Source organism: Euprymna scolopes, chromosome 21 (assembly GCF_053919585.1).
Source record: "Euprymna scolopes isolate OS-2025 chromosome 21, ASM5391958v1, whole genome shotgun sequence".
NCBI classification, from domain to species: domain Eukaryota; kingdom Metazoa; phylum Mollusca; class Cephalopoda; order Sepiida; family Sepiolidae; genus Euprymna; species Euprymna scolopes.
In genome coordinates this window covers 47,777,718-47,789,270 of record NC_136502.1, presented here as the reverse complement: position 1 = coordinate 47,789,270, position 11,553 = coordinate 47,777,718, and the positions used below count along the sequence as shown (strand labels likewise).

Here is an 11,553-nt window from a genome sequence, read left to right as displayed (position 1 = left end):
TAAATATTTACACATAAACTTACCTTACAATGAGTGTTTTTTTCTTAAATTGTCCAATTCATTGTATTTTATTTGTTACAATAAAAAAAAAAAACATTTTCCGCTCCATCATCTAGCATGTTTTGAATCGATCTGTCACGTCCATCATTTGGAAAGGGGATTTTTTTTCCCCAAAATATATTATGGATATTGTCACAAACATAACAAGTAAAAAAACATAGTTTTTATTTTTCAATTAATTTTTTATTGAATTATCTTCGTAATATATTTTTTATTATAAATATTGTTTTATTGAAAAAATTAGCCAGCATTTGCATAAAAAAAAAAACCCAAAAAAAACATGAAATTTTTATTTGGCAACTTTTGGTGCTTTATGCAATCTGCTTGGAAAATTTTAATGATATCACAGTCGTTATTCTGCATAAGCACCAAATATAATAGTTCAGTTGTACAATTAGAAGAGGATTTAAACGTCCTCTTCCAAAATCTTAAAAGGTATTTGTAAGCATTATTCAGGCTTGAATATGCAGACTTACAAAGAGGATCCAAGCAATAGAAATGAGATTCCTCAGTAGATTCCTTGACGTCTTATACAAGGACGATGTCACCAACAATTAAGAAAGGGCACTCAACAAGTGTGTCAATATGAAAACCTACTGATCATGGTTAAAAAGAGGAAACTCAGATGGTATGGACACATAACATGCTCAGAAGGACTGGCAAAGAGCATCCTGCAGGAACAATCCAGAGAAAAAGAAGATGGTGCAGATAGAAGATGAAGTGGACTGCCTTGATTGAACAGGGGAAAGCTTCGATGTTAGCTAGGCACTTGACCACAACCACATCAAGTGGAGCCTGCTGGTCCACTGTTCATTCACCATACAGTGCCCCTATGCCACTGATGTGTTACAGGATCAGTAACAGCATTATATCAGAGTAAAAAATCAAACAAATAAAATGGAATAACGTTTGAATGTACAGTTAGAAGAACGTTTTAATGTCCTAAATCTTAAAATGTACTCGTAAGCATTCTTCAGCCACTGAAATGGTCTCTCTTGCATGATTTTTAAATGTTGAAAGGTAAGCTAAGGATATACCATCTCCAACCATGAACACTCATTCAGTAAAGTGACTTATTAGATTATCACGCGAATACTGTAGCCAAGATTACTTCAAACCATATAAACTGTCTGTAAAATTCCAATGATATCATGATCCTTATTCTACATAAGTACTGAATAAAATAGCACAATGTCTGACTGTACAGTTAGAAGAAAATGTAAACGTCCTCTTCCAGAATCATAAAATGTACCTACAAGTATTATATAGGTTTGAATATTGATTTCTATTTAAAAAAATTTTCTTATCATTTTGTTCAAACTGGGGATGGGGCATCCTACCAGATGTCAAACATTCACCCACTATCTCATACATTCCAACCGAGAGATCTTTTTAAGGTTTTAACTGTCTCTTTAAGTGCAATTGTTTGAATCTCTTGCACTTGGTTCACCGAGTATATTTCTCAGGTAGTTTATGGACTTTTTCATAAATCCAGTTAACATCCTATAATCCTATAATTACTGGAATGAAAGAGATCTTCCCAAGATTCCAATTTCTTTTAAAGCCGTACAAAGGACATTGGTATTTCATTCTCTTTTCCCTTTCAACTCTGTGTAATTCAGCAGAACTGGGGGCACTAACTTCCACTAAGGTTGCTTCTTTCTCCTTGTTCCATATTACTATGTTAGGTTTAATAGCTCCATTTTCTAGGTACGTAGCTGTAAGAATTGCATAGTTATAGTGGATGGTGTATGCCTTATTTCCAACTGTTATTTCTGGTAAACATGTTCCCAGAACTTGTTGCTGCATTTGATATTCAACTTTTTACAGATGGTCCAGCGAAGATATTTACAAACTCCATTATGTTGCATTGTATAGCAGCTATCTTACAGCTGGATGTCAGGTGGGTCACACACTCTACTTCTGTATGGCAGAACCGGCACTTGTTGTCATTGCTGAGACCACTCATCTTGTATGTGTTCTAATGTAAGCTTTGACATGATCTACCAGTCATAACTGATGGAACAAGAGCATGCTATCTTCGGTGATTAAACAAACTTCTGTGCCAATTCCCGAGTTCGACAAGATACATCTGAAGAAGGTAATATCAACTGAAACGTTGTGAATATAACACCCAAGATGAGAATCCGAATAAAACAAATAAAATAACATAACGTTCAGCTATACTGTTAGAAGGGGATTTAAACATCCTCTGCCACAATCTTAAAATGTACTTGTAAGCATAATCACGTTGACACACTGGTTCTTGTTAGATCACCAAAGTTAAACAACGGTGAGCCTGGTCAGAAGCAGGTAGGTGATCATTTGGGAATACCAGGCGCTGTATGCAGAAGGCTATCGACACCTCTCTGCAAGAACTGCAAAAAACTCACGTCATCATTTCCTCTTACCGGGATATACAGAGCACAGCAGAAATACCTCCCAGATTTTAAACTTTCAACTATATGTTTCTAATGAACTTATGCAAGTGCCAATGATGTTTTCATTTAGCTAATAATCTGCCATTTTTATCTTCAGGTACACTCATCAAGCAATATGGTTTGGACTGGTGCCCATCGTGCTATAACTGTAGAAATGTCTTTGAAGAATGCTGAATCTATAACTGCAGAGAGCTTTCCGAGTTCATTACAAGGATGGCATGATGCTGTTCCAGATAGAAAATCAATGCAGCTATGTAAAAAAAAAAAAAAAAAAAAAAAAAAAAAGCTATGAGTTGCAAATTTCAGAGACAGGTTCAGCACTTAAAAGAAAGCCACCTGGAAAGTCTCAAATGCTCGACAGTATTTGAGCTGTACGACTTCCTGTTACTCAGTTTCCTATACATTCAGCTAGCAAACATGCTTCAGCCTTGTGATTATCTGATCGAAAAGTCAGAATAATTCTACACGTCATCAGGAGGCCTCAAGTTTTGACAAGCTTCTGGGCTTGACAATTACTCCTGATCTTAAATGGAACACATACATCAAATTTGTCGCCAGGGCCGCTGGAAAAATGGTGGGATCTTTCTATCGATCCAGTAGATATCTCACTGCTGATGCAATTCTCTATCTATATAAGAGCCAGGTACGTCCAAGGATCGAATACTGTTGCCACATCTGGGCAGGAGCTGCTAGAAAGAACTTCTCCTGCCTTGATAGAGTTCAAAATAGACTTTGTAGCCTCGTAGGAGATGTCCTTTTCTCTTCCCTGCAACCTCTATCTCACAGAAGAGATGTTGCAAGCTTGTCTCTGATGTATCATTATTTTCATGGAAAGTGTTCGACTGAGCTTCAGTCTATGGTCCCCCCTCGCCAAACTTTCACAAGAAACACTCGTCTAGCTGAAAACACTATCAATAATTCCCCCCGCTCTTTATCTGTGCCTAAACCTAAATGTAGATTCCGTGAACAAAGCTTCTTTCTTAGAACTGCACACCTGTGGAATTGTCTTCTGTTTTCCTGCTTTCCGGCTGAGTACAATATGGTTGTCTTCAAGTCTAACGTAAATAAGTTCTTGATGAGCCGTTCCATATGAGTTAACAAATTTGCCGAATTTTAATTGCTAATGATTACTATATTTTCCAATTTTTATTGTATACTCTTTAACCCTTATCCTTGAGTGACCTCTTGGCCTTGATAATGTGGTGATGCCTGTGTAAAAAAAAAAACAACCAAAAAAAATCACATTGATATGCAGTTCCATCCATACAAATTAATGATTGCTCAGAAACTGCATGAGTGTGACATAGAAGATCCCTTGTCAAAATTTGGGAGATATTTTTGCTGCACCCTATACATGCGACTGGGGACTGCTGGTGAATTTAATGTTCCCATAAAACTTCCTCCTTCTTATTGGCATTGGCACTTGTAAGACTTATTTAGGCTCGGATATGCATCTCCCTTGCATGGGTTTTAGTGTGAGCTTTGACATAATCTTGTCTTGAAAAAGTTTTGCCGCATATTTGACACGAGAAAGGCATCTCTTCTGTGTGAATTCGCATATGATTTTTCAAGTTGTATTTTGTCGAGAAATCTTTGCCACAAATCTCGCACGGAACCGGAGTTCGGCCCGTGTGGATGCGCATGTGGCTCGTCAGCGTGCCTTTATGCGAAAAAGCTTTGCTGCACGTTTTACAAGAAAACGGCGTCTCTCCCGTGTGGGTTCTCATGTGTCGTCGTAACGTATTACTCTCGGAAAAAGCTTTGCCACACACTTTGCAACGGTATGGTGTTTCTCCAGTGTGAGTCCTGATATGGTTTTTTAGGTGACCTTTTATGGTAAACGACTTTCCGCACAGTTCACATAAAAACGGTGTCTCTCCTGTGTGTGTTCTCATATGGACTTTTAAGTTGCCCTTTTGCGAAAAGGATTTTTCGCACAACGGACAGCGGAATGGCGTTATTCCGGTGTGTGTTCTCAGATGTATGTCCAAGGCGGCATTCGTCGGGAAAGCCTTCTCGCATATATCACAAACATGACACCGTTTATTCTCGTGGTTTTTCATGTGTTTAATAAACAATGATTCGTCGGATAACAGTTTTTCACAGATTTTGCATCTAAATTTCTTGTCTAAAGATGGAGGATCCATATTTACGACAGGTATATATTCTGGATGTCAACAACCTGAAAAACATTAGATTAGAAAATCATTTTTTTTTTATCAAAGAAAAAACAAAACGTTTACAAAGAGTAAGAAAGGGGATCCTTAAGTGCTGCAAGCATATAACATAGTTGGACGCACATATGCAAATGCATGCAAAATGATATCACCGGTAGGGAAAAATAAAGACTTTAAAAAGGAGGTCATGTTGGAGACGGGAATAATGTACGAGATCACATTAGAGGCATGGATAACATTTGAGAAAAGAATCACATGCAGTCAAAAGAATACAAAGAGGCAATATAGGAAAATAGGGAAAAGAGAGGTCGGAAAAGGGGGAAAAGAGGAGGGAGTATGTGTCCATTGGTCAGTTTCAAATTCAATGTATGGTTAAAATAAAGCAGCATTCGCTCCAGGCAAATTGAACTGGTTTCCTCCAAAGGAGGAAGTTTCATGAGAATATCAAATTCAAAAGCAGTCTATAGTCCCTTGTATATCCCCACCAGGGGAGATGACGATGTTGTGTCATTTTCACAACGTTTCGGTTTGAGAAAACAATCACATGAGGGACGTCACAGTGATAACGAGAGAATGCTGAAATAAATGTTGCACAACAAAAAAGTGAGTTGAAGTTCTTTTCTATTCTTTGTCTCCTTTGCAACATAGACTGCATACAACATGTTGGGTAATGTTGCAAATAGTGATGGAACGTTAAAGATATATTCAGAATTAATTTTACACAGAGGCTGTGAGTTCGATTCCTTACAGAAAATGGTACGTATGCAGTATAAGGGCTGTGCTATTGTCAGGAATCGTCTTGGTTGTTTATGGAAAATGCTGGAAGTTGCCGACATAATTAACAGGTCAATAAGTGAGAGGAAAAAAACTATTCTTCATTTCTTTACGCAACGTTTAAGAAATAAAAGAGAACTATAATGGAACATTCAAATTTGCATCTAAATTTCTTGATTTTTTTTTTTACATAGACATCATCACTTATCAAGGCCGAGAGACCACTCGAGGATAACGGTTAAGAGTGTACAGTAGTCAATTGGACAATATAGTAATCGTTAGTAATCGCAATTCAGTAAAATTTGTAAACTTAAGTGGAACGGCTCATCAAGAACTTGTTTACATTGGACTTGAAGACAATCAGATTGTAGTCAGCTGGAAAGCCGGAAAACGGAACACAGTTCCACAGCTAAGAAAGAAACTTTGTTCATGGAATCTACGTTTAGCTTTAGGTGCAGATTAAGAGTAGGGGGAATTATTGATAGTGTTTTCAGCTAGATGAGTGTTTCTTGTGAAAGTTTGACAAAGGGGGACCATAGATTGGAGCTCAGTCGAGCACTTGCCATGAAAATAACGATAAAGAAGAGACAAACTCGCAACATCTCTTCTGTGAGATAGAGGTTGCAGGGAAGAGAAAAGGACATCTCCTATGAGGCTATAAAGCCTGGGGGGATTCAGTGGACAGAGAGTGAGAGGAGAGAGGTTTGTCTTCCTTGCTGGTCTGAGCTCCTCTGCTGGCTAGTTCCTGACAGGAGTAAATACTCCCTTAAGGGACATATAGGATTAATGTGCCCTGCTAGCTGACTGGTCAGTGTGTGGCCACATCAGTCAGCAAAGGAGGACTTAATCTACCAGAGAAAATAGTATGTTACGGGGACTGCTACAATACACTTATACCAATCTATAGTTTCAGCATCTCGAGGAATAAATTTGACTTCCCTCTTCCCTGTCCCATTTCAAATCGGTTTTTTATTATTTTGTCCAGTCTCTTAATTTATTAAAATCAAATTTATAAATCCAGCTCAGTTACCCCCTGCTTAGGCTTAATGTAAACTAATTGGATTCCTTTTAAAATTTTATTCAAGAAAATATGTTTAATCTTGGTGTAAGGCCTTGTTTTTAATTGCATCCACGGTCAAAGATGATCTATTTGTCATCTACAAAAACTAGAAAGGGACGCATGGTCAGTTTTAAAAAAGGGCATTCTGAACTGAATGAAGAAAAAAATTGTTAGATGTGGCAGCGACAGTGCTGTTATTACATATCAACTCTCGATTGGACAAAATATCCAATCATAAGTTTCTTTCAGACAATCAGAGAAGTAAAAATATATTCAGTGCTGGAAATTCGAGCGTACTATAAAACCCCAAACACACAACTTTCTCAAGCTTTTCCTGTTCTTCTTTCAGAGATAACACATACATGTAGGTCAAAATCTGGCCTGGCTTCTTTAGGGGCACGAGAGGTTCTTGATAAAAACACATAAATAACGAGAGATATTTATGAACTAATGTACGGCCTGCGAAAAAGAACACACACACACACTGGAACAATTCATCGGGAGTGAGGGAGGGCATCTTTTGTCTTTATGCAATCAATATTTGCAAAATAAAGTTTTAAAAGTAGAACTTTTCCAGGGCATTTATATGTACCAAATCAGATCAGAAAAATGTCAACAAAGATGAACGGAACTTGATGAAAGCCACAAAAATTGCAAAATTTGAAATTAGCGCCTGTTAAGTTACAGTCGACAAATCGATTTTTTAAATATATCATTTTAAGCAAAAACAATATTATGTACTTATTTATCATGTCGAAAATAGTAATATATCCAAACATTACGAAAATTCCTTGAGTAAAACAACTGTAATTGTGTTTTTAATAATAAAAAAAGTCTATTCATATAGACAACAAATGTTGACGTCATGACAAAAGTTATCTAAAATATTCTTTTCCGAGTTATGTCCCCTGCTTTTAGCCTCCTACTGTGTACTTTATAACGTCTAAGAAAAATGCGATTATACCAATTTTTCGTAAAAATTGCTTTTTAATTAAAAATAAATTTCGATTCGATGATTTTTCCTAATTTTTGGATATATTACTATTTTCGGCATGAAAATTAAGTAGGCAATAATGTTTTAGCTTTAAATAGCATATTTTAAAAATCAATCTGTCGACTCTATTTTAACAAGCACCTTAAAATTTAAAAAATCTGCAAAAAAAACAAATAGGGCGAATTAATGCAGTGTATTATTTTGCACTCTCACCGGTTTAAAAGTCGCATAAAACCACTTGCTAAACTTGACAGCCATTTGGAGCTAACCGCTTCAATATAAACGTAAATAGTTCATGCCGGTAAGTTATATATTAAAAATATTTTTAAAAAAGAAATAATGATTGACGAATTTACTTACTCTGTTTCGTTTGTTGTGTTTTTGTTGCGTTTTTATTTCCGTAATATCATTTGCGAGAAAATATTTAAACTTGAAAATAACTTCAAATAAGCAAACATGGCAATAGTTGTTCCTTCTTCACGAAGAAAGTAATTCAAAACTTTACCCAAGAACATCGAGAATAATTGAACAATAAAAAATATTTGGGTAATTTGTTGAAAATACCAGAACGGTGATAATCAAAATTTTGTTCCCTGTGAAAAAAGAAAGCGGCAAATCGATTTTTTTAAATATGTCATTCTAAACAAAAACAGTATTACTTACTTAATTATCATGTCGAAAATAGTAATATATCCAAAAATTACGAAAATTCATCGATTAGATCAGCTGCTATTGTGTTTCTAGTAGAAAAAATGTCTATCGCTTTTGGCTACAAAATACACAATTGTTGGACGCCATTACGATGTAATTTAAAATATGTTCTCTGAGTTACGTCGCATGTTTCTGCACTCTTCACGGTATAATTTAAAACCTACGAAAAATGCAATTTTACCCAATTTTCTATAAAAATTACCTTTATCAATAAATAACTTTCTACTAGATGAAGTTTCGTAATTTTGGGATATATTACTATTTTCTACACGACAACTTAAGTAAGTAACATAATTTTTGCTTAAAATGACATTTTAAAAAAAATCGATCTGTCGCCTCTCTCTCTCTCTCTCTCTCTCTCTCTCTCTCTCTCTCTCTCTCTCTCTCTCTCCTTCAAAAAGCACCAAAAAGAAATATATAAGATATCGTCAGATTTTTCGACTCTTTGATAAAATTAATGGATATTAAAAAAGGGGATAAATGATGACTTCGAAGGGGCAAGCAAAATGTGAAGTGATGATACGTTTTTACATTGTTGTTGTTGTTGTTGTTGTTGTTGTTTTCAGAATATTTAATGAGGAATATTTTCAAGTTCAAATCTATTCAGCACAAAGCATGTAATCTGAAGAAAAACACGTCTGTAATATGTAAGTGTGGTAAAATAATCGTGATTTTCACAAAATGGAATCTTTCGGAATGCTGCTTTGTTTTGTTTGTTTGTTTGTTTGTTTTTTTAATTGTTGGAGACGAAAACACAATGACTTTTTTCCTATGACTGCGTAATACTAAATTGCCTATAACTCTCTCTCTCTCTCTCTCTCTCTCTCTCTCTCTCTCTCTATTATATATATATATATATATATATATATATATATATATATATATATATATATATATATATATATGTATATATATATATTAGTCTGTTTATTATACGAACATTATTCGTTACATATGTGCATGCATGTTTCAGTGGAATTCCAATTCAAGGATAACACCTCATCAGACTAAAAAATGAATCGATATTGAAACGGGAGTCAAAATTACATTAGTTTTATAAGATATTTGGGTGTGGTTAGCGTTCTGGAAGAAAGTGGGGTGTATACATTGTGAATGTGAGCAGTAAGGTTTTTTTTTTGTAGGGAGGTGTGGTGAAGGAGGGGGGGAGTAAGATTTTGTGTGGTTAAGCTGTCGCGGTAGAGAGGTGTTGGTATTCTTTTAATTTGGTGGTTATTCATGGGCCTAAGCTTTTGCTTTGATCTGAAGGTTTTTATGGTTGTCTTTTGCTTTTATATACGTCATATATGTTCTGCATTGAACACTCTTTGATAATCATGTGAGTTTCATTGGATTTACATCTAAGAAACCAATCAATACAACCATCACACACACACACACACACACACACACACACACACACACACACACACACACACACACACATATATATATATATATATATATATATATATATAAAATGAGAGGCGTTTAATAAGTCCTCTAGTCCACTTCCAGTTTTCTGATCTAACTGAAATTTTGCGTTGCGATGATTTGTAGGTTATGTGGCAAATTACAGCTCTGAACTAATTTGTGGAGATCTAGGAACAAAATAATAAAACTCCCAACCGGATGTTGACTCATTGGCTGTTACATACAAAGTGTACATAAGTGTTTCTGCATATCGACTCCACACACCTTTCTGCTGAGAAAAAGAGAAAAAATAATAGAATTCGACAAATGGGAAGCATAAAGCCAGCATATTGCAGGAGTCGGTTGGGAGGATAAATAGCCGAGGTTTTGAGAACCTGAGAAAAAGAAAGACGACGGACCAAAAAAAAAAAAACAAAAAAACAAGAGACAGACACAGCGTCAAGCGAGGAAAAGATCTGCTTTCGGAGTTAAAGACTTTAACTAATAGCCTTTCGTCTGTCAGTTCCTTTTATTTTATTTTTTTTTAAAGTTGATGAGTTTCTATTCTTCTGGTGAGTCAGGGCAGAAAATATTTAAAAAAATGACATAAGAATTATATGAATGATTCTGTGCTATGAAACAGGTGTTGTCAAGAATTGAACATTTTAACATGCTGAAAGAAATAAACAGTAAGATGGAATTTGGAATATACACTTTTTGTCATTTATTTGTATATGCTCTGTAGTTACATCGAGCTTCATAAAATAAAGGATTAGTATGAATGAAAGGTGAATATCAACACCTTTCCACTGTGACAGCATAACTACACAAAATCGTATTTACCCCCCTCCTCCCTCACCCCGACTCCTTTCCTTCTTTGCTAAGGATTACTATACAAAACCGCCAAAAACTGAAGAAAAAATACTTCCCCTCGCAAAAGGAATAAGTACTCTTAAAAACATTCCTCTGTCAATTTCTTCCTTTCTGTCTCCTTCCAAGTATAAAACCGGACCTTTTTAACGCTCAAATTCAAACTAAACTTTATTGTGCATAAAAACTATTCAAATGTTTGTTGTCGGTCTTGTTATTTTTGTATAAAATTTTTATTGCATGTTTTAACATACAGCAAAACCCATAGATTTACAGATATTTCAATTGAGTCCGGTTTGACATGGAGCCTGTTGATTGTCTTGCAGTGATCTGGTTTTTGTATTTGAAAGGACACACAGCAAGGAGATTTTTTGATAAAATGAAACACATGCGTGATAATAATGCCCCATTATATGACCTTGTAAAAGGCTTGAATTGTGAATTCAAATATGGCTATAAATCTGTGAAAACAGCTCCCAGACCTGCTTGTCCCCCCCCCCTTCTGCCATTGATATGATATTCATCAGTAATGTTTAGGATGCCATTTTGGAAGATCGACCTGTGACTATTTACCAAATAGCCCTAGAGGTCAACATTAATATTTTTGGAAGTTATCATTCATGATTGACACATGAATGAAATGTCAGGTTGTTGGTGCCTTTCCAGAAGCAAAAATCCGCCGAGTGGTCAAGGATGAGTTTGAAGATGTGCCAAGGAGATGAGTCAAAGTTTTTCAAGAGATTGATTACATAGAATGAAACCTGGGTCTATCATTATGATCCAGAAATCCAAGCCCAGTCAATCACTTAGACTCATCACCTCTAAAGAAGGCAAGGGAATAGCCTTCTGCTAGCAAGATTATGCTCACAGTCTTCTGGAACCAGGACGGAGTAGGGATGGGAGATTTCCTGGCAAAAGGTACCACGATTACAGGAGCCTATTATGCTTGACTTTTCAGGAAATTAAGAGAAGCTATCAATGTGACACTATGTTCGACTGAGGTTGTTGAGTGCTGGAGAGGTAGGAATATGAAAAAGGCAAAATGACGAAAGATAA

At 35.7% G+C, this 11,553-nt stretch overlaps 2 protein-coding genes across 2 annotated transcripts in view; one reads left to right on the top strand and one right to left on the bottom strand.

The window, feature by feature from the left end:
- Nucleotides 1–225: 225 nt before the first annotated feature.
- Nucleotides 226–8,104, bottom strand: LOC145242238 (uncharacterized). The gene is made up of 2 exons (XM_080105241.1): nucleotides 7,867–8,104; nucleotides 226–4,683 (listed from the first exon to the last, which is right to left on the bottom strand). Exon 2 carries the CDS (start codon nucleotides 4,646–4,648, stop codon nucleotides 3,938–3,940), a length of 711 nt encoding a protein of 236 aa, XP_079961367.1. The 5' UTR covers nucleotides 4,649–4,683; nucleotides 7,867–8,104; the 3' UTR covers nucleotides 226–3,937.
- Nucleotides 7,273–11,553, top strand: part of LOC145242237 (uncharacterized) — a 37,398-nt gene continuing 33,117 nt past the window's right edge. Inside the window, exon 1 of the mRNA XM_080105240.1 lies at nucleotides 7,273–7,807. The gene's annotated coding sequence lies outside the window, so the exon portion shown is untranslated. The remainder of the gene's footprint in view (nucleotides 7,808–11,553) is intronic.